We start from the raw sequence: 23,687 nt of genomic DNA, 5'->3' as shown, positions 1-23,687 counted from the left end.
TCGACGCTAACTTGAGCGAGGGATTGGGGACGACAGCAAGCTTTATACTTTATATAGCCTGAAACGAAATCTCCACCGGTTTAATAGTATGCGAGTGTGTCTTGTCCCTTATTTTCTGCTCTGCATAACAAAATTACAACCGAGTATCTGTTTGGTTATTCGTCCTTCTATTCCCCAAGCAGGGCGACGCGTGGACCGGATGGGTGGTGAGGAACTCACAATCTGGAAAGGTTAGGCTACTTTTTGTTAATTATTAGCCAACCGATGTTACTTATTTTGATTATTTTGTCTAAATCGAAAATTACTTGACTTAATGTTCATAAAAAATTCCAATTTCCAGAGGCGGCACTTCTCTTCACGTGACCTCTGGCCAGAACCAATTTTCTGAGCATGCGCACAGTTTTTGTTTAGTTTTCTCAGCCAATCAGATTTGTAGGATTTGACGGAAAGTCCATGAATCATGGACTTCTGGTGTTGGACCTGGCTAGAAGTCGCAGTTATCGGTGCTGACCAAAAGAAACGCGGCCTCTGGAGAAGAGAATGGAACTTTGGGTGTTGGACCAGCCCAACTGGTCGCAATTCTTGGTGCTGGCCAAAAGGAGCGTGGCCTCTGGGGATGAGAATGGTGGTGCAAGCTTTCGAGGTATGTATAAAAGATGGAGAATTGCGTTAAATAGTAAAGAGAATTGTGGAGACATTCAGATATCAACTACAACATGAACTATAGTCAATGATCAGGTGCTATCAAGTGTGGATAAGGTCAACTCTTACGTTATTTTGTATTGACCCGTATTTTTGAAGAGCTTCAAACATCACCCAAAACTATTCCTATTTTAACTCCTTTTGTCATCTGAAAATAAAAAGTCATTCCGGGTCTCAGGATTCCAGGCCTTGGTTTCCGGCATTCCAGATTTCCAGGTTTCCATCCACGTAGTCTTACATGAAGTACATACCTACAAATCAAGCGAGGCGACAGAGATGGGTAAGAAATTGCTTATCTTTTCGTGTCTTTTACATTAGTTTTTGTTCCTCGTAATAATTTTCTCGATGTTCTAGCTTCCAATGACAAAAAGGAAGCTCAGGGTAATTTCCTTATTACTCTTGGAGTTGCCGTTACTGTATCATGTGTTGTTCAAGTGTGGCCATGCATGCATGAATCATTTAATTGATTCAACTGGTGCGATGCACTTTTTAAATTTTATTTCAACCCATTTTATTGAGTGTCCTAGAAAATATTTAGTGCTTACTACATACGTTAATATTTCGTGCTTGCAGACGTAAACAAAAGAACATTTATTGATCGTTTTGCCCAGTCAGTAGCATACCATGGCAAGTCCCTGATCAGTTTGACTAAAGATGAACAAGGTGATGGAGAAGGTTCGGCAACAGACTTCCTTTGTCCTAATACTGCAGACCATTTGGCTGTGAATTACTTTAGAAATAGGCTTCAAGTAAGTTGGAAACATTTTAGTTTTTATGGCTTGCTCTTGATAGCAAGATGTCCCTGACCTCAATTATTGTTCATGTGCCAACCAGAGAACTATTGGTTGCTGAAACAAAGTTTTTTGTTTTGTTTTATGGGCTGGAAATTTGAACAACAAAAACAGTATTTGTAAACAGTCTCATAACTTCCCTATGTTCCATTAAATACAGAAATATAAACTTTTGAGGTCTGGGCTTGAAAATAATTTCCGATCCAGGGTGCATAATTTATGTGTGGCTCATGCCAAAGATCTTCAGTGTGGCCTTTAAAATTTTGTGGCATACCGGCGTGCTATTGGAGTTTTTGGCATTCAGCGGCGAGCACATTTATATTTGCTGGTGCTGGTGTATAAACGCTTAACTATGTAAGGCAACTTGGTGTGACAAGTATGGCTTATTAACTTCTCCTTATCCCCCACTTCATCCCATGTTGAATACTGTATCCTGGTTGATAACGGGTATCTTATATGATCTGAGTCCAACGTTTCCCAGTAAACGTAATAAGAAGAAAATTGGGATTATTTGGGCAGAGTGGCGCGGGAATTTGATCGCTTGCCAGGTGCTTGGTATCCTGGGTGCCAGAGGTCTTTGTTTTTTATGGCAAAGCTACTAACAGTGAGCAGCGAAGCCACAATAAAATTGTTGGTGTAGAATTTAAAAAGGCTGAAAAGCTTTGGCATATCTTTGGCTTGGAGTTCTTGGGGAATGCACCCTGGTTTGTGATGCCATCTTGCCTGGTGGAGGGAGGGGGCAAACACGGCAAAAATAACTGACAGTTAATGTTTGGGGAAAGTGGAGAATCCAATGTCTACCAACTCACAGAAAATGTGAGCCCTGAAATATTATTAATGAATTTAAAATGATACCAGGTGAAAATCTGAAGGAAATAACCTCTCTAGAAAAGTCAGAAAAGCCACAAAAATTATATTGTTTAAGGTTTTCATTTTTCCATGCTTTTGTCTGTAACAATAAGTCACAATTTGTGGGAAAATTTAGAGACATTTGTATGAAATATATACTAAGTGCAATTCCTCACCTTCAAGTTTGATCAGAAAAAAACTTTCTCTTTGGTTTCTTTTCCTTGTAACTCACTAAATCTTCAGAACATCACTCACTCTCAAATTATTGGCCATCAAACTTTAAACTTTCCCCATACATGTACTGTTAATTTTTGCTGTGTTTGCACCCAAGCAAGATGGCTGCAGAAACTGTGAAAAGGTTTTTTCCATAGAGGTTTATAAATGATGTACCAGTACAGAAACAAATTGAACTGTGTAGCAGGTACAAATTACTGTACTTGTTGAAAATATGCAAAATTACAAAGTGTGCAAATCATTTTTTTTTTCAAATATGAAAAAAAAAACAAAACAAAACAAAACACATTCCATTTCATTTGGTTAGGGGTGATATTTTTGTTCATTTTGTTGAAAACAGTTGACAGTTGTGTTATTAATAAATTCCGTATACTTTAGGCAAGTTGTCGTACGGAAGGAGCAAGTGAATTTTTCGGGGAAATGAGTGGAGTACATCCGATGCCTGAAAATGAAAGAGAGTTACATCCATCAAATAAGCAGCAAGAAATCAAACGGTATACTTATCATTATATCTCTTGCAGGTTTACTGTAAAAATAGTACCACTGATAACTATTATAGCAATTTTGCTTGTTATATACGGTACAAAGGTCCATCTAAATTAGTCAGGCCCATAGTTCAATACATTTTTTGCAAATGGTACACTTGTAAAACAAGCTGAGTCAAAGTACTGACCACAACTACTAACAAACGGAAATGTTTCACATAAGCAGGAAGAGAGTGTGTTCAGCAGCTTTACTAGACCTCAAAAGTACATTTAGTTATTTTGTTAGGAAACATAGCAACACCATCATCTGTTTAGTTTAGAATCTAGGATGCAAAAAACATTTTCATGTGAAAAGGGGTTCTGACTGCATTGGCAACATAACATTCCAGACATACATGTACTTGCATCTATAAAAGATAATGCATGCATGGTTTGGTATCGAGAAGCTATATTTAAAAAAAATATCAATTATTATTCATATAATAATTGAATGAATGCACATGCTCTCATTGGTCAATCAGCTATGGTTTATTGTGCCAGTAAACTCATGGAAATTTCGTGTGTCTTCTGAATTATTATATAAAAGCAATAGACCACAAGTTTTTATGGTTTATAGGCTGTTGAAGAATTCTTCTCGTGTTCTTCCAGCATTCCGCTTGGTTTATCAGCCTATAAACCACAAACTTGTGGTCTATTGCTTAAATGACTAGTTCTGTGAGCAGGCAAGATGAATCAAATCCTGCACTGTGATTGGCTTCCCGAGCAGGCAAGATGGAGCTATCTTACCCGCTCGGGACTACCTGCTGTGTCCCGCAAGAAAAATTCCTCCGATAGCCATATAATAAATCCTTTATTGACCAAGCTTGTTTGGTCAAGATGGCTGGATATTGGCCTTGTTCTTTTTTTGTGAGTTTGTGGACCTCAACTCTGTCTCGGTCTATAAACACGCAAAAAAAGAACTTGGCCAATATCCAGCCATCTCAACCGAACAAGCTTGGTCAATAACCCTTTTATTAATATATTTACACTCTATGCAGATCTAGTAACCTAGACGAAAATTTCCACCAAAGAGTGAGGAAGTTTATTGCATCCAAAGCAGACTTATTGTTTTCAATGGAAGGCAAGAAGAAGCTGAGAAGAGGGATAGACTATGGCATGCATTCAAACCAAGAGGGTTAATGAATAAGAACTCTTTTTATTAAGGCTGATTATATCTAATTTCTCCCTTGCCACATCAATGCATAATCAACAGTCAAGTAAAATTAATTTGTAGGTCTAAGGTTTTGTAGTAGCTGTGGTTTACTTAGTACATTTCTTGTAACAAATAGAAAAAATTTCTGTCAGTGTCTCAATTGAGTTTTGGAAACACGAGTGGAAGTTTGAGAGAATGAGAAATGATGTGAGAAAAGGAGTTGCAAGCATGTGCTTCCACAGTTTTTCTTGTTCTCCTTAACTTTTGCAAGTGTTTCTATAACTTGAAACAAAGAGAAAATGTTCCTATTTCTTTTAGGAAATACCCTAAGAAAATGAAACTTAAGGAGAGACACTCTCTTTATATGTCATTGAATATTTCAACTGCTTTTGCTTCTTCTGTGTTGCTATCAAGTTATAGAAGTAAAGCTTTCAGCACACTCTTTGGTACAGGTTATTTCAATGGCATCTAAAAACCCATGTACATGTTTAACATTGTTTATTTATTTATTTATGTATTTTAGTGTTGGATCTCTATGCTGATACACCTCCTCTTGAGACGTTGATGGAAGTGCCTTTGGATGTTCGAAGGAACCAGTTGTTTAAGGTTACATATAATAATAATAATAATAATAATAATAATAATGATGATGATGATGATAATAATAATAATCACTTTATTTAAGTGTCGATGTATTTAGCACTAATGTGCTAATTGGGGACACTGTAAATAAATAAACAAATATTTCAAATATAACATAAACTATTAAGAATCCCAACTGGATGGAGGCTGACCAGTTGGCTATTTACACAATGCGGTCAAGGAGTTGAACTCGGGGCTACCGAGAACAAATCTAGATAGCGGTAGGGTGGAGGACATGTAGGCAGTGATTAGAAACAACTTTTATTGGACAATACATTTTCTAAGCTTTGCATTGATACATAGTTTGTGGTGGTTGGCTTTAAATTAGCATGCTGACAGTTTTGTGTAGCTAAGGACACCTGCGAAAGTGTACTAACAGTAATCTTAAGTTATTTTGTCTTCTTTTTGCAGTGCATGAAGGAAGGAGACATTGTTGTCGGAAAAGTAGCTTTCAAGAGACCATTTTGTATCATTGTGACACTGAAAATGCTGGAATTTGGATGTAACAGAGACTTCACTGATCTTGATATACAGGTACATATGTACATGTGTAAGGTTTATTGAGTTATTTTTTTGTAAAAAAAATACCTCTTAGTCAATGGGTACATGTATGGGGTATGTTATGAGCGGGTCAATGGATGAGTGAGTGAGTGAGTGAGAGATGTATACATGTATGTCACACCAATCAGATTGAGGCTATTATAAACAACCAATCAAATTGCTGCTTGTAAAGGTGAATCATGTTTGTGAAGATTTTATCCCAATTATAGAATGGACATCTTTGTTTTTCTATAAACAGAAACAGGTATTCTTGTATTGGCCTTATTCTGACATTTCCAATGCTGCATTTACTGTGCTTAAGCCCAGGACTTTGTAGATGGGTTTCAAAAGATTTTAAAGTTCAATAATCAGGCAAGGAATCATAGTCTTTGGTACGCACTAACATGTCATCAAGGCTTTGCTTTTCGCATTACTTGAAATTTTGAATGAAATGAGTCTTAGGTGCTAGACAACTTAATGATTTCTAGGACAGGAACGATCATTGTTTTTAGCGCAAAATACACTTTTGCGATGGTGACAGTTCCCAGTGATATCATTTCACTATGTACAGTTCACGAAAAAAGAATTAAGTTGAAACCATTTATGTTTGCGCAGATTTTTCAATATTAAAAAGTGCCGTTTACTGAGTAATACTGTCTTCTCATTAAAACGTTTCTTGGAATCAATACTGAGATACTCCTTTGAAGTTGTTTTCTCTGTCAAAACCAAAGAAATTACTGACTTGTAGTTATGAATGAGAATGCTGCTGGAGTGTTGAAATTTGTCTTTGCCACAGGTAAATGCAATGGGATTTTTTATTTGTTAGCTTCAAATGGTAACTTGACACTTTTGTTTTTCACGCATGAGTAGTTTCATTTAAAACTGACAAATCAGTGACTCTTGTTCACACGGTCAGAATAAACAAACAAGAAGTCAATCTAGTGGCACATCCAGACTTGACAAAATGTTTGGAAGTCTCTTTTTTCAGTCTCTTCAGTGGCATTTTAATATCTTGCATTAAAGGCAATTCTTATAAATGGAAATTTTTAGCAGAGATTTTCTTAAAGGTTTGTTTTATGGAAACTCTTCAAATATTCCTGAAGACTCCATGGCAGTAAGTTACTACGATTATCAGTTGAGTAAGGCGGGACGAAAGTTTGGTCACCAAGTTTTAACGTAAAATCGTGTTGTTGTCAAGAGCAACTGGCTCTGTATCCATTGACAACTTGTTGGCCTTTAACGTCATTGGCAGCAAAGTGCACAAAATTGTAGGCGACGCAACAGGCGACCAACAGCTGTTGATATTGTTACCAACGGAAACAAGGTGAGTTGCCCATGACAACATATGATATTAAGGCTAAAACTTCGTAACCAAACTTCCCTCTTACCTTACTCAACTGATAATCGTAGTAAACCACAAGTTAATTAGGTTAGACTTTGAGGCGACACAGTGGTTCTTTTATTTTGAAACAGATATCTTGCGTAGTTCAAAGTGGTAAACTTACATCTTTCTGTAACTGACTTTTTATCATCAAAAAGGCTCACAGGCGTTGAGAAGGGTAATGAGACGAGGAAACTTCCCAAAGTCTACAGATTTCACGGCATCTTGTAAAATGTATACAGTTTTTCTTGTGTCTGGTTGTTTCAAGTCTTAAATTAGGTAATGCTCTTTAACTTCAATAATGTCTTCTTGTTTAAATGGGTTTTGAAATCGATATCAATTTGAAGTGGTTGGGTGGAATATCAAAACCAAAAAACTACGATCATTGCTCTCAACAGAATAAGACCATACTATTGCGCGACGATGTTATAATTTAATTGGTTCTTGTAATAAAATGACTCAGAAAAATTATCCAGAATCAACACCAATCTGCCCTTTACTGTCAGCTGCTTTTACAGACTGCATGATGTTTACCTCTCTTGCTAGTAACAGCTCCATGTAGTTCTAATAAACAAAGCCACTTTTGACTGTGAAAATCAAACCTTAAAATAATAAAAAACAATAAAAGTAGGCTTGATATCACATATGCTATCGTGAAATAAATTTTAAATTTGTTGTTTTTTTTTCACTGTACATCATAACCAGACAAACTTGTTAAATTAACCTTATAATAACTGTTAAGAAGAGTCCACTAAGTGGTGCTACATCCAGGAGCTTTTAATTCACAAAAAAATAACTCTTGCACACCTTGCGTGCTGATGTTTAATAAAAGCATCTATAAACATGCAATCTCATTTCTATATCAAGAGTAGCAAAATGTAGAAGACATAATATATGAAGCACAAGAGATCGTATTTTATCACATTTCCAAATACTGGGAAGAGAGTGGAATAATTTCACAAATTTCAATTTGTTTTGAAATGTGATGTAACATTATCTTCCAATAGTGTTTAATACGTGAGTGTCATATATCTCAAAATATAAAACTGAAAAGAAGAAATAGATGAATTGATGTAATTAGAGATTAGTTATTCCAAAAACCACCATCATGGAGTCGACTCAACCTCTTTTTGTACTAATTTAAACTTGATGAAAAAAGTTTTACAAATTCTGAATTGATACCTTCAGATTCAATTATTAAAGTGGGGTACCTCGTAACTTGGCCATGATGTACTATTCATGTTTAACACCAACTGAAGGCTAATAAAGTGTAAAGTGGCATTGAAATTGTCCTTTATGTTATTCTTATTTGTGGACTTTTTATGCCAACTGTTTTTACTCTTTGTCTTCTACAGGCCCTATGTAAGTTATCTGAATTAGATAGCTCAGAAATATCCAAGGAATACAAAGATCCAACTGATGCTTATGTGGTTGGTGATGTTGTAAGAGGTAATTGAATTGTATCCTTATTGCTCAAGTAAGATTCAGCTCACTCATTTGAGTACTCACATGTTTGAACAATCACTTATTCACTCAGGATTAAATAAGTCTCTCATTCAGCTGTCTTTTGACGGGTGTCTGTTAAATAACACATGACTAGTATGTGGTACATTTGATAACTTATACAAATTGATGTTGTACATTCCATGGTCCTTAGTTTAGTGCAATTCTTAAAGCTCACAAAGATCAGTTCTTGTCACTGGCACCTTGTTTAGTCCTGCATGGCAGCATACATCTTGCTCTCAGATTGTCACCCTGCTTTGAACCTGTGGGTTTCTACATTCACTGCCAATTATTCTGTTTGCTGTTTCTCGTTTGTCCTTCCCTTCTCCTTGATAACTCTTAGTTCTCCAGGGTTTTTGGTGGACCACTGGGCTAATCAGCTGATTCCATAAATTTTCAGAGCAGCTACTGCTATGTAAGGACAGTGCCTACTACATATAAAGGTTTTTGTGCCAGGTTAGGACCACATGGAAAAAGTAGATCATTGCAAGGGCTAATGGAATCCACAAAGAAAAATTAGGGTAGCCACACATTTTTTCGAGATAATTGAAGGTTTTCGTGCAAAAAGGGCGTATATAGCATTTTGTGCCGATTTTTATTTTTTGCAGGATCGAGCTAATTTTTGCAGACTGACTTATTTTGACATGAAAAGCATCGTTGCGTAATTGTTTTTGTTGATTTGCGCTTCGTTTTCGAGAAATAATGTATACAAAAAACTCAGTTTTCCAAGGGTACATATGTATCTTTTGGACATCTCTTGTTGAGCGAAAAACTAAAGAAACCTTTGTTTTGCTAAACGGTGAAGTCACCGCAGAGTGGTATTTGCCGCTAGTTTTATTATTCATTAATGTTGCAGTTCCTAGGGAGTAATGCTTTAATTATCCCGACAAACAGAAGCAATAAACATGCGTTCTATGGCGTAAAGGGGGGAACACCGCTCCGCAATCAGTGTGACGGACGAACTTCCATTGTGTGACCAAATGCCAAACTTATCTCTCCAGCGGTTAATTCTGCACTGGGTCGGACAAGTCGGTGAGGCCAAAAGCTTGCGCGTCCTAGTAGCGTAACTCTAAACGGCACTACGAGCTGACCTCCAGTCAGCATCGTGCTAGAGTGTAGACAGTTCTCAAGCCTTACTTATCTCCCCAGCACTACGAGCCGACTCCACCAGCACATGCTGGATCAGACAAGAAGGGGCATAAAAGAGCGTTAAATAGCGCCACTAAATTAGCGAAAACGAAGCTTGGGGAAGTCGCTGCAAGACTTAACCGATAGCGTGGCACGAGAGGTGAACCCCAGTTTATTATTTATATTAATGAACAAGGACAATAAACCTCCAAAGGGAGGGAAGGGTGGGAGTTACAATTTCGAGGGCTAACTAAAAGTTACAGTAGTGATATAACGAGCGAATGATGCTAAAGTCCAAGCTCTTTTATAGGTAGACTGATGTCTAGGTTTAAACCAATATAAAATCGTGTACCATGAAACGTACAGAGTCCATGCGGCCTTGAACGAAACAAGAATGGGGCTATTTAAAAGACTAGCCATACAAAAAGCATGATATAGTTAAACCAGACGTTGTTGCAACATGTATACATGAAAGACTATTGTGAATGTTGTTTAAACTAGACAAGAAAGACTTCTTTAATGTTCTAACGCGTAACAATTCTATTGCGTTACGTTTAACAACAGTAAGCTAGTGACTGTACGTAAATAGCGTCACGCTCCATTAACTGCACTTTAACAATTGACTTTAAAGCTTTATATAATTATGCAATTCTCTTACTGTTGCTTCGTTAGCGCAAGCGAATAAGGCGCTGAAGGGGCCGGATTCAAGTTTGCTTTGTTGTGACACCAGTTTGATACAAGGTTGGTCAATTTTTTTCCCAGTCTTTTTCTCTACTTCTTTCAAAAATCAAAACATCTATTTAAAAAAGCCGTGCTGTTGAAGCTGCTAAAAGTAACCGTTTAAATTCGCGCCCTGTCAAAATCCACCTTGGAAGGATTTGCTCCAAAAGATGGCACTCGGAGAACTGAGTTTTTTTGCATACGTTATTTCTCGAAAACGAAATGCAAATCAACAAAAACAATTGCGCAACGGTGCTTTTCATCTCAAAACAAGTCAGTCTGCCAAAATTAGCTTGATCCTGCAAAAAATAAAAATCGGCCCAAAATGCTATATACGCCCTTTTTGTATGAAAGCCTTCAATTAGCCTTAAATCTCAACAAAAATGCTGACATCAGCATTTTTCTGAAAAAAGAAGGAAAGGATATCTCTTCACAGATTTCCTTAGAATTTGCCTTTATATACAGAAAAGCAAACACATTAATTTTATAAAGATCTTAAAACTACATGGTAAATGAGCCTTCCTCTGGTTCAGTTAAAATACAGTCTAAATACCTTTTGCTCTCAACCAGAAACTAATCACATGTTGAATAGGCTTGCCACTTCCATTTCATAACAATAAATGTAGGGGTAAACCCGCGTTTTTTAAAGTTTTTGATCTTTTTTGGAAACTTTTACGGTGTCCGTTACATTTTTTCCTGTCAACTACCCAGTAAGTAAAACATTTGCTTATCTCGCACTTGTTTTGCACGCGCACTACGCCATCTGCATCTACATGTTTACAGTTGGATTTAGTATAATTTTCGACAGATAACAGCTAGTTTTTCAGCTGGAAAATGTAACAGTTAGTGGTTAGCAAGATGCTTCTAGTCTAGTGTTTCCGGTTTAATTACAGGTTCATTAAACTTGATTTGGTCACTGCAGGGAAATATTTCTTTCATTTTAGTCGTGTCCTTGCAGGGCTCAAAGTTTATTTTTGGCTTTGGGAGCACTTGTGTGACCAGGTGTAAATTTTTAGGCGCACTGCGGAAATTTAGGCACAGAGTTAAAAATTTTAGGTGCACAGCTTCAAATACTTGGAGCACCTACTCGAAAAGAATACTTAACGCTCCGAAAAGATTGACTCAGCCTTCGTGTTGTAATATGGGCCTATTCTAGCAGTATTGAACACAACGAAAACAAATAAAAGAATCAGGATATTTCACACAAGGGTTATGCTTAGATATTAACTACTGACGTCGCTCCGTTGAGTATCCTCACTATCCAATTGCTTGTTGTTTGCCTCCCTTTGAAATTCTGTTCACGAAGATTCTTGATTTATTCAACATCTGGGTATTTGTGAGAACTAGCACGAACTTTGCTCATTTGGCTAGCTTTCAAGCCATAGAACTCGTGGACCGGCCCATTCCCAAAACGCTGGACATTTTTGTATGTCAGACAAGCGAAAACAAAGCTTTCTTTACAAAACACAGCATTCTGTAACTGTTCTTCGTGAAGAATGAGCACACGATTTAATTCTCATCCCCAGTTTCCACGCTTTCCACTAGATCATCGATTGCGCAAGAAGCATGTGCTTCATTTCTTCATTTTCATGTGTCAGTGGAGTTGTTTACAACACAGAACGTGGGGAAGAAATGAACGTTTGAGTTCAGAGAATCCACTAGGAAATTAGGCTTAAAGATGACGAATAGAACACACACCGATGAAAGGAAAATGGTCATATGCAACTTTATTATTTGGTGCCTGGTTGTGTTATATCTATGTTTATATGATATTTATCAATCTGAGTACGTTAGTATGGTCAGGTGAGTAAGTACTAGAGAAGTCGCACTGTACTTTGGCTTTGAAGGCGCGGTGATGTGACCATACATGATTTTTTTGGTGCACAGCCAAAAATCTAGTCGCATATGCGACCAGTTGGTCGTTAACTTTGAGCCCTGTCTTGGTAGCATAGTTGATTGCGTCAATGTCAACCCAGCGCATGCATGGCACTTAAACCATGCCTTGCGTGATGCACAGAACATGTGCGCACTAACAAAAGTAGGCACTGTCCTTAATAATCACAGCATTTGAAATATTTCATTTTTTTAAAAAAATTCATAAATTATGTAAATACATGTTGGTTCGAGGGACTTTTGTCATTGGAAATACTAATTATTGTTAGCTGCTAGTTATACCAAAACTAGTAGCAATGAAATAGGAGTGTAAGGTAGGAGTTAATTGATTATTACACATGTTAATTTAGTTATTTGTTTCATTTGCTTGTGCAAATAATGTAATTTTGTATAGTAAGTATGTAAGTGTCCATTGGATGTATATAATTTATCAATTTAAAAAAAAAATATTGTTAGCTGTGGTTTAATTCCTCCAAATAATTTCTTGCTTCTTTGGCAACAGACAAACTCTGGAATTAATATGACTCTCTTTATGTTCAGGAGTCATCATAGCTGTGAATTTACAAGAGAACAGAGTTTCCATTTCATTAAAACAATCAAGATTGCCCGATGAACATAAACACTTGCGCCTGGTAAATATATATTGATTTTGTTTCTTTATTGTAATAAGATTTATAGTACTAAGACATTAATTTATTAACAGTATTCTGATTATCTTTCATTTTTTGATGATACCAAGATTTGTTGTTTATAGTTTCACATGCATGGCATCATTGTACATTTTGTAGCTCTATTTTTAAGAGTAACTGATAAAGTAAACACAGTATTGTCAATATGCATCTTAACAAACTATTGCACTGCACTAAGGTTCACAGCGTGTTTAAGAGTATTTCAAAGTTACATGTAACTATACTCTTGCTGTTACATTAGAACCACCAGCCTTCTTGGGGTACTGCTTTATGAAACCTTTTTAGTTGTGAATGTAAATGAGCTTTGGATCATACATGTAAAGGAGTCTTTTACAGACCTTCATAATAATTGATAACATTGTTTTTCATGATGCATGTTGTTATCAAAAAAACTATGGGTCTTCTTAACTGCCTTAATTCATTGAAATAATCATACCAGTAATGTAATTAGGTCTGTAAACACGATAGGTGATCATTGTTGGTGTTTGAAGATTTTGAAATTGTTTATCATCTCACTGCATTTAGGGTGTCATCGAAGATCCAGATACAGTTTTCAAGTGGTATGTATGTTTCTCTAGAATAAAAACAATGTAAAGTTGGACCCGGTAATTTGAACTTGCTTATTTCTAATTCCCTTTTATATCAAACTCAAGACTGTTTCCCTTGGATTTACCCTTCAGTCATTTTATTGATATCGGCTATTTCAATCTCCTGCTATTTTAAACTATTTTTCATTTCCCCTAGGAGTTTAAAATAGTGGGGTTTAACTGTTTGAAAAGATGTGCCATTTGCATACACTGATTTGAGTTCTCAATGTAATCTGTAGTTTGTGGTGATGGGGGAGTGGTGGGCAGGCAGGGTCAGAAGTCCTATTCCCATACCCCTCCCTGCCAACTTCTTGGCTTAAGATAGAACAATAAATTAATTAAAACAACAATGACCTATGAAAAAATTATTTTTTTGTGAGTGCTACATGTAAGTGTGGATCAAGTTTTTTCCTATGTCTTGGACATTGGCATAGATTGTTTTCCACAGTCAAAATAGTTTTTTTCCATCTTATCCAATAGTTGCTTAGAAATTATTCCTCGTGACTAATGATTTATAAATGAAGGCTGCTTTTTGATTTGCCAGGTTACAGAGTAATCCAGAGGGACTTAGGTTTGAAGAACATCTAACCAAGCATAAAGGTTTTAACAACCCAAGGAGTATTGATACGCTTACAGACCTGCTTGGTGTGGACACTTCTGCTCCATGTTCATTGTTGAGAAGCATCCAAAGGTATCATTGTGTCACCGGGCGTTGTTTTGGTTATTTCTTTGTGTAAGGCAGTGATTGTTACTAGATGCTTGCTGAAGTTGTAATACATTTTTTTTCATTTTTGTGACATTTTTAAGTTGACTTTAAAGTCCTAACTAATATCATACATTTGACTTTTCACCAACCTTCTCCACCAGTATCAGCTTCATTTCTGTTACCTCAAGGTACAGTTAACCACTGTGTCTTGCTGTTTTATGGCTTGATTGCAAGTTATTGTACACTGATGTTTCTGTGTTCAGGTATGAATGTCCTGAAAGTGAATATGCAGAGCCATTAAGGAGACAACAGTCTGCCAAATGGTCAATGGAGACGTAAGAAAGAGCTTCAATAAATATTATGCAGCTGATTTTGAATGACCAGTCTTTATTTAGTTATGATGTAGCCTGCAGTGCAGACGTTATTTTGGAACAGATTACTCGATAAACCAGGTTTTTGATGCTGCCATCTTGGATTGTAATTAGATGCTTGATTGGTAGAGGGTTGGTGCAGAGGCAGGGTGGGGGTGGGGCACTTATTTTTCCTTCCCTCCCCCTCCCCCCTCGGCAAATTTTTCCTTGCCCCAATCCTCCACAGTTACCAAATCAAACATGGTGGCCTAATACAAAAATGTGCACTCGTGTGCCCAAAATACACCTGTACTGCATGTTAGTTTATGCTGCCATCAAATAGTGTGAAATGGAAGATTATTGAAACTAAGTTTAAAAGCTTTGTAAGTCACTTATTTTCTTGTGGAAGGTCAACAAAAAGTTTGACATTAAACAGAGTATTTCAAATATAACTAACATGTTACCTTCTCTCAAGCAGGAATGTGGAAGAATATTTGACCCCTAACATGGTCTAAAAACTTTTAAGGTAGTAGATACCCGCAAAATCATAAAAAAGTTATCATTCTGAAAGAAACTTATTTGCAGCTACAAACCCTCCCCAATATCTAAATTTTTTATGTCTGAGCTTATTTTTTGCTTTTCTTATCCTGCGCACTTTAAAAATAATAAAATCTAAAGGGCCCTCAATTGTATATTTTTTGTTTATTTCTCGTTTCTATGGTAACCAGCTAGCATACGCGTTGTTTTTTGTCAATTTTCGAGGTCAAAACGCAACCCGAAAGACCCAAACCCGATTTCGTTGTTCCAGAGACGCCTGGGACTTCTTTGTATACCGTGAGGAGACTGGAACCAAGTTTACACGAAGCGTGAAGCTTTCCGAAACGTGGAACTCAATATTTCGAAAGTGTGAAAATATATTTAGCTTTCTCTCGCCTTGAAGACAGTTTTTGCTCGCTTTTTCGAAGAATTTCGCTTAGAAATGCCAAGAACTAAATTTCGATCGCTTAGAAGATCGGTTACGCGGGGAAAACGTTCACGGAAACCTAAAGACGAACCTAACTCGAAGAAAGAGAAAACTCCCTCCGCGAAGAAGCTTCGCTTGGAAGATGACAGTTCGTCTCAGGCATCGAGCAAGGAGTCCTACAACAGGCCAAATGGATATCGATTCCAGGATGTCGACATTCTAAGGCGAGTTATTTTAGCCTGTGCTGTTTGTAAAGAGTGCTTTCAAGGAACTTTGCAACTGTTCGAAGAGGTTAGTGGTTGTGGCTTGGCGAGAACTCTCGTGTTGCAATGCTCAAACAATGATTGCAAAACTTTCACGGAGCTTCCAACATCTGAGAGGATTATTCGAGGGAAATCCCATTTCTATGATGTGAATAGAAGATCAGCTTCTATTCACATTTGGAACCACTATGCCTCAACTGAAGACACTCCACTTCATGACTGCTGTCCTGAAGGGCCTGATTCATGGTGCAAATGGCAGTGTGATCAGGCAAATGGCACCAACACATTCAGCCCAAAGAATGTGGCCCCTGCTGTGATGCAAGAGATTCTTCCCACATTTGAGGCTTTGTGGGACAGAAACCTTCTCCAAAGTGTATTGGAAGGCCTCTCACAGAACAACAATGAGGCCCTAAATCACCTTGTTTGGGACATCAGTCCAAAAAAACTCTTTGCTGGTCCTGAGACAGTGTTGACAGCTTGCGCTATTGCTGTTTGCCTCTTCAATGGGGTGCTAGAGCAGTCCAAACAATGCTAAGAGGGCTCAACCTGGCGGTTGGAGAGCACTGCAAGTCTGGTCTGACAGCCATTGATAAACAGAGACTCTGTGCACCTGCAGAAAAGTCCTCAGAGGCAACAAAACAACAGTACCAAATTCGTCGCAGTCAGTGAAAAAGCCGCAGTGAAAGGAATGAGGAGCAGGAGGGGCCAACATATGAGCCTGGGGCTTTTGGACTTTAATTTTTCACTTCAAACATTATTTAGATACTTTTTTATTAAGGTCTTAATAACATTTACCTGCTGAGAATGTCTCAAATGTATTTCATTATTCAAAAATGTAGTAAAATCTGGAGATGAAAAAGTTACGTTTTTTGAGGTTATGCAATTTAGGGGCAAGTCGTTTGAGAGAACGAATTGTCCAATTCTCACCAAAGTTGGCAGGGGTGTGTATTTTTGCCTGTAGAATGCAATGATGTAGTTTTTGAAGCCATACAGGTGAAACATAGATCATTAAATGAGTGCCAAACTGGAAAAAAGTTTTCTTTTATGTTTGCTTGTTGCCATGGAAACAGAACCCCCCCAGAAGCTGGTGAAAAGTAGGTCATTGCATTCTACCATGTCTCCTGCATTTGCAACGAAAATTCGGCCCAATTAGGACAGGTTTTGAAGGAGATTGACCTGCCCCAAAATTGTAGCTATTTCACAGTAGGGGTCCTAGTCAACACCCCTTAGCTCGGCCAGGATTTGACGAAACCTCTTAAAACTTATTGCCACAGGTAGCTGAAGACTTAAAGTCTTAATGTAGCATAAGTTACGATTAAATATGGTTTTCAGTGGTCATACTTTCTGGACTCCAGTTTTGACAAAATTTGGCCATTTTTGCGGGTATCTACTACCTTAATCTTTTAGATCATTCTCAGAGTCAAATACGACAAATACTTTACATCTGATATGTACATTCAAAGTCAAATATATGTCCAGGGTCAAATATGTCATGTCAAGGGTCAAATATGTCATCTTCGTGGTCACATATATCATGTCCAGCGTCAAATATGTCATGTCCAGGGTCAAATATATCATGTTCAGGGTCAAATATATCATGTCCAGGGTCAAATATTTAAAAAGACATTCAATATGCCTGTTCAAAGTCAAATATATCATGTTCAGGTTCGAAATGCTTTCCTTGTATTTCCCTCTCAGAAATTTGGCCTCTCAGAAATTTCCCTCTCAGAAATTCTCAGAAATTTGCCCCTCAGGACAGATAATGTCTTTAAGGAAATATTAGTGCGTGTTTCTCTAGGTGGATATTCCTCAGTATGTCAGTTATTTTCCGTAAGTTCTCGTTTGTTTAAAGGCTTTTACTATCTTCTTTCAGCACTGCTAAAGGAGTGGAACATTTTAAAGCAGGAAATAATGATACAGCAATGAAGTACTTTAAGCATGCGCTGCAGATTGATGGTGAAAATGTCGAGGCACTTGTAGCACAAGGAGCTCTGTGAGTCTCTCTAGTAGTGCGGTTTTCAATTAACTGGCCAAAGTGGCCAAGTTGAGTCAATGCTCAGTTGTGTTCACTTATTTTTAAAAGCCTTCCACAGAGGTTCTATTTTGTAGTAAGTTCCTCTCTTTGGCAGTTAAGAGCCCCACTCTACAAGACAGTTAGAGTAAACCAAGACAATTACTGGACATGAAATCAACTGTTTTTAGGAACTTCAAGCTGTAATAAGCATTTTACACTTTATTTTAAATATGGTAACCAATTGATGATTTGGATAATTCACCCCCCCCCCCCCTTCACATCGTCCCACCCGTCAACACCCCTCTCTTCACAGTTCAGTGTTAGAAATAAGTACTTTTAGGTTGATTACCGTTACGGAGGTCCACTAAAGATCCTTCATATAACATTTACTTTTTTCATTAACTTCAAAATTCCACCTTCTAGCTGCGCTAATCAAGGCCAGCTCTCTGCTGCCATCAAAGATTTTCGGCGTGCACTGACAATTTGTCCAAGCCACAGGAACGCCAAGAAGTATCTCACAGCAACGCTAGTGGAGCAAGGAATACAGTCAGTAGATTGAAAATACTTTTACTTACTTTTTCTGAGAAGTAAAACATTGGTTTAAACTGTGTGATAACTGTCGATACTACGAGTTTAGGTCCTCTTTGCGCCATTTCGGAGCTGAATGACATGCCAAGACTTTTATAAGAACAATAGACGTGGATACAGAAAATCATCAAATTAAGATAAGCTTTATAAGGTTTATTCTTAACTCAACAGGTTCAGGTTGTATAAAACGTTGGCAGTGCCACAGAAATCACCTTGCAACTACAGAGATTTAATCGTCCTGTTCTGTCAACCATGCTCCTTTCTAGGAAAAGATGTTTTTATGAGTTACAACATGAACTCCATTTAAACATGTTAAATATTTCGTATCGGTGAAGGGTCTGCATTAAACCCGTAGCAGATTAATTCTTTTCTGTGTGTATAATTTTCAGACAAGAAAAAGAAGGCCTTTTGACTGAAGCTGTGCAGAGTTTGAAAGAAGCATTGGGACTTGATCACAATCAACAAACTGCTAAAGAGAATCTGGAAAAACTTCAGCAACAACTAGAACATAACGAACAGGTGAGTGACTTGTTGCCAATAGTACTTAAAAGTAACGTAACTGAAGTCTACAATTCCTTTGGATCATGATGACAGATACCTTTTTTTTGACAACTGTAGTAGGAGTGTTTTGAAGATATGTCCTTTGGGGAGTAGGCCAAGCATTACAGTTACATTTCCTTGCTAATGCGGTTCTGTTTTGCTTTTTCTTTTCATGCCTGGCTCTCTTGTCCCACCAATCAACTGTTGGATGATGATGTCGTTCATGTTCTGTGTTGTCATTTGGACTATGGAATCTCTTCGCTGGATTTTGCAATCACTTTGATGTTTGGTTTGAATAACTTGGTTATTGATTTGAACTGAATAAAACTACATATGAAACTATTCTTGGCATTGTTGTTGTTATTATTATTATTGTTATTATTATTATTATTATTATTTATTTACGTGATCGTTTATTTATTTATTGTATGGTTATATATTTTTTTGTGTTGCATGCTTTACTGTAATTACTTTCTCCACCCTCTCCTCCAAATCTGGAATGGACTATTTTACCACATTTTGAACTAAATGGGCGATTTAATCATTTATAATGACCATTTCCTTGGTATTTTCTTTATAATGCTTTGTTTTCTGTTGTCCCTTTTTCCATTATCTGTTCATCCGTCTTTCTGTTTCATTCTTTGTCCAATTTGTTGTTCATAAATCCTGCTTATTCCTGTTTATCTTGATTCCTCTGATGACAATTTTGAAATGCTTCTCTTGAAACGTTATTTTGTTTTCCCCAATTATTTTCTGACGTTAATCAAATCAATGGTTTATACACGTAACCTCCCTTTGAAATTTTCCCGCCTTGACATTTACCTCCTTATTAAAACTACCATCCCACCCATCCCTTGTTCCAATCCTCTGTTCCGTGGTGTCAGAAGAAAGCCCAGGCTGCCGCTGCAATGATTGACAAGGGGCTCAAGAGCAGATTCAGTCACGTGAGGGAGCTGATACTGGAGGAACAAAGCCAAGCAAAGAAGAAACAGAAAAAGAAAAACAGGTATGACTTGTACAGTTTGATACGTGAAATTAACCAATCACTGTGTAACGCGTTGTAAGCGCGGGGAAAGTCACGTGAACCAATTGTTTATCATTTTGACTAGTTTAGCTTGGAATGGTACATATAGCCAATGAAAGTTATAGGAATCAATTTCCCCCCTACATGGTCAAATTTCGCCTCTTCCTAGTTAACCTCAAGCTCGCGCTAGCCTCTACTGCCCTACTCCTGCCTCTTAATTACGGGTGAACAAGTATGAATTTTTCTTGGCAGAGAAAGAAGTCAGCTCTTTCTGTTTTGCTAGGTTTAATGCAGGAGCTGCGTTTGGGTTTTATCTGAGTTGTGCGCGTACATAACGTGCAAAACATTTCGGACGATTTTAATTTCGGACCAAAAAACGTGTGCGAAAATAAAACTGTGTTATTTTCTCGTCGGCGAATTCATAAAACCTCGAGGCTGCACTAGTAAAATTATCGTTTTCACCAATGTCGTTTCAGTCTAATTCGTGTTTTGAAGGCGTAAATTTACTGTAGCTGGTAATCTATTTGTTTCAGCAAAGTTTCCGAAATTGTTGTCCGAAATGAGATAAAAATTGTCTGAAATAGAACTTCCGAAATTTTACATGATACAGGTAATGTAGTTCGTTTGGTGCAGCCCATGAAAAACTCGCTTAAAACCATCTAGGCTGAGCATAAAATCGGAAATGGGTTGTGAGAGGGAGACTCGGGTTCACCCAAGTTTTACCGACTTAGTATGGCCACCCCTACAAGGCAACGTCTCTTTAGTTGGCGTAGTGACCTCGGTTTGATTAAGTTTCTTTATTTTTTCAGGAAGAAGAAGAAGGTCAAACATCTCAAGAAAAAGAAAAAGAAATCCACGGCGAAAGTTCGCCGCCGCTCAAAACGCTCGTCTAGGTCATCATGCAGTTCCAGCGAATCTTCCAGCGAAAGCGAATCCTCCATACAATCCAGTGACAGTGAAGAATGGTTGGAAAGTACTGGAACAGCTCAGAACGAATTGAAGAAAGGTAGACAACAGGGAAATAATTCTAAACAAGATCATAGGCATCAGAGTGGTCGAGAAAGTCGTATTCATACAGATGCTTCACACAAAGAGACAAACCGTCGGAGTCGCAAAAGGACGGAGTACTCACCGGAAAAGGACGGGAAAAAAGCGGACAATTGGAGCCTGAAACGTGGCATAGTGAAGAGAGAAAAGAGAAGACTGTCTTCTAGTCGTTCGTCCTCATCACGGAGTCCTAGTGTCGGCAGAGAGAGGGAGAAAGAACGAGAAAGACTAAGACGTAAAGAAAGTAGAGAACGAGTTAGCCATGATATAAATCGAAGTCCTGTGGAAAGGAAGAATTGTGAATGGGCGTCATATAAACGAGATAGCGAGGATGTATCCAAAAGGATGCATTCCCCACAGAAGGGTAATGTTGCTTTGCCTTCCTTTCAAGAAAAATCACTAGAAAGCGTGCTAAAGAGAATCAGAGAAGACAGTGGTAAAGATGCCGATGATTACCGCGCAAGGAAAAAAGACGCTAGTCTTAGCAGTAAAATTGATACTGTCAGCGATCACAGAAGCTCGGAGAAGTTACGTAGCCGGGAAACTGAGCGGTCAAGTTCAAGGCATTTCAAGGAATATGCTCTTTCCAAAGATCAAAGCTCTACAGACGTTCTTGTAAGCAAATCTGAAGCTGGATATAGAACAGCGGGTCGTGTAAGGGAGACATCAAAATCCCTCGGGCTACGGGACCAAACAAGCGGGTCTTCCAGGAACAGAAAACCTTCCCTGGTGTCGTACGAGGCTAGTTCCGATGAAGAAAAAAGCTGATAGCTTGGAAAACGTGTGATGCTGCCTTGCAGTCTGATCAATCTGCAATCAGTCTCTCTCGGCGTGAAACTCGTGAAAAATCGCTTTCAAGGCCATCTGTTTTCATACATACTGTGGGACCTCCGAGCGGTGACTGATGTAGCAGTTTGGAACGCAGCTCTTATTATGAACCAGTCTGAATACATGAATTAGAATAATTTATGACATTTTCTGTATAAATTAATTATTAAATTGGCTTGGCAAATCCTCCGCAGGAAAAAATAAAGTCGTTAATCCTTAGCGCTCATAAAAACATTAAAACATAACATACACAATGTAGTTAGTGCAGGAACAAAGGCTGTGTTAGGCTCACAAGGTATTGTGGTAAAATGTACAGCTGTCATTTTTTTCCTATAAAGAGGCTCGAGTACGCCTTCTGAATCCGCTTGTCGCTTTCCACGGTTCGGCATTTGACTGGTTCGAACCGACTTATATTCTTGCCGGTCAGCAGCCATTTTCACCACATAGCAACCGTAAGCCTTGGAGTTTTCCTATTATTTTAGCAAGTTTGAACTTCTCGCCGGAAAATGTAACCTATGATCCCCCATCCTTTTAATCAGTACCGGCTTCGTCCTCTTTTGGAATCGACATTGAAAAGTTACCAAGTATTGTTCTGCTGTTTTTAGCAACACTAGTTCGCATTATTCTGCTGTTGCATAAAACAATAATGGTAGTACAGTTCAATCCCTACTAAATGGCCACCTTCGGGGAAATGGATAGTGGCCGCTAAATAGAGGTTAAATTAATAGATGAGTCCTCATCGAGACTTGGATTACTGGCCCACGCCTAATAGGGGTTACCGTTTAATAGGGATTCGACTGTAATTACTTTATCACAGGAGTATCTCTACAACTATGCAATTGATTGTACCTCTGGTATTTGCAATCTTCCAAGAAATTTAGATCGGAAGTCGTAGTAAGTTTTTTTTTTTTTCATCATTTCTCTCGGTACAACACCTCTGATCAATACTAAATGCTTAGAAATTGATCATGTTGACGCCTCGCTGAAATGGAAGCTGTCATAGCTGGATCGGGTCTGTGTACATTTGTTGTCCTTAACCTCGAGAAGAAATCAATAAAGAACGGATTAGACAGGCTACGCGAAATCTTAAATCTCACGTTGGCTGTACACTGTAAACAAAACCCAAAGTGATGCTATCAGTAGACCATTCACTACTTGCTGAATAAGCGCAGTGAACCAATTGGAATCCTACATGAAAAACGCGGGATTTTTTCCCGCGTATTAAACCTTTATTTTACTTCAGGTTTCGTACTGGTGCCTAGAAGAAAAGAATATTTTCCAGTTGGATAGAGCAAGCTGAATCAATACTTTGAACCAAGTAGAGAGAGCAGTCAACAAAACAAACAAACAAACAAACAAGGCATCAAAACAGTAACCAATCAAAGGAAAACTGGTCTATTCCCGTCTAATGTGTCATCAAAATAAACCTTTGTTGATTCTGATTCTGATATTCTCAAAAATCTTCGATCTGTGTCTGTTCGGTAATAGATTACAGATGACGTCAAAACTTGCGGAAGAACGAAGTGGTTTGACATCTGTGATCGATTTCTGAACAGACGCAAGGCAAATAACATCTTTTATAACAAATAACATCTGTTTTATCATGGATAGTAAAGAGACTGTCTTCTTCTATCCGTGGTTTTATATAATAAAGAGATCTAAAAAAAATGTTAATATCAGTTCTCCAATAGATCACACTTAATAACCAATCAAAATGCGAGAATAATTTGACTTATTATATGTAATAATTTTTTCTCTCGTTTTATAACAGTCATATCTATGCCAACTCTCCCGGATTATCTAGGAGTCTTCCGGATACAGACTGAATCTCCCGGTCTCCCTCATGGGTCCTTCAATCTCCCAGACAATCCGGAGGAAAGCGCATAAAATACACTTTGCAGACATTTTGGCCGATTTTCAGCGTTTTGGAAGGGGTCGAGGGTGTGGTGTGGTATTCTTGATTATTTGACGCATTTTTGTGGGTGAGCTCTACTTTGAACAACAGTTTTGGTGGTTGAGAGGTAAAA

The 23,687-nt window shown here is 37.9% G+C and overlaps 1 protein-coding gene across 3 annotated transcripts; it reads left to right on the top strand.

The window, feature by feature from the left end:
* The first annotated feature begins 10 nt into the window (after positions 1–10).
* Positions 11–22,744, top strand: LOC110054663 (uncharacterized). Of its 3 annotated transcripts, XM_020761011.2 has the most exons (18): positions 39–230; positions 341–643; positions 881–982; positions 1,276–1,451; positions 2,955–3,070; positions 4,099–4,235; positions 4,777–4,859; positions 5,307–5,429; positions 8,172–8,265; positions 12,601–12,692; positions 13,275–13,309; positions 13,881–14,027; positions 14,306–14,377; positions 17,493–17,612; positions 18,057–18,179; positions 18,611–18,740; positions 19,646–19,767; positions 20,595–22,744. In XM_020761011.2, exons 2-18 carry the CDS (start codon positions 541–543, stop codon positions 21,598–21,600), a joined length of 2,781 nt encoding a protein of 926 aa, XP_020616670.2. In that variant the 5' UTR covers positions 39–230; positions 341–540; the 3' UTR covers positions 21,601–22,744. The 3 variants fall into 3 exon arrangements, with proteins under 3 accessions (XP_089143527.1, XP_020616670.2, XP_089143532.1); XM_089287401.1 differs by having other exon boundaries at positions 11–643; positions 19,649–19,767; XM_089287406.1 differs by lacking the exons at positions 39–230; positions 341–643; positions 881–982 and having other exon boundaries at positions 1,276–1,377.
* The last annotated feature ends 943 nt before the right edge of the window (positions 22,745–23,687 follow it).

Source organism: Orbicella faveolata, unplaced genomic scaffold (genome assembly GCF_042242905.1).
Source record: "Orbicella faveolata isolate gen_17 unplaced genomic scaffold, um_ofav_v1 contig_1, whole genome shotgun sequence".
Classification (NCBI taxonomy): Eukaryota; Metazoa; Cnidaria; class Anthozoa; order Scleractinia; family Merulinidae; genus Orbicella; species Orbicella faveolata.
Note: the sequence above shows the minus strand (reverse complement) of the source record. Positions and strands in the feature narration are given on the sequence as shown.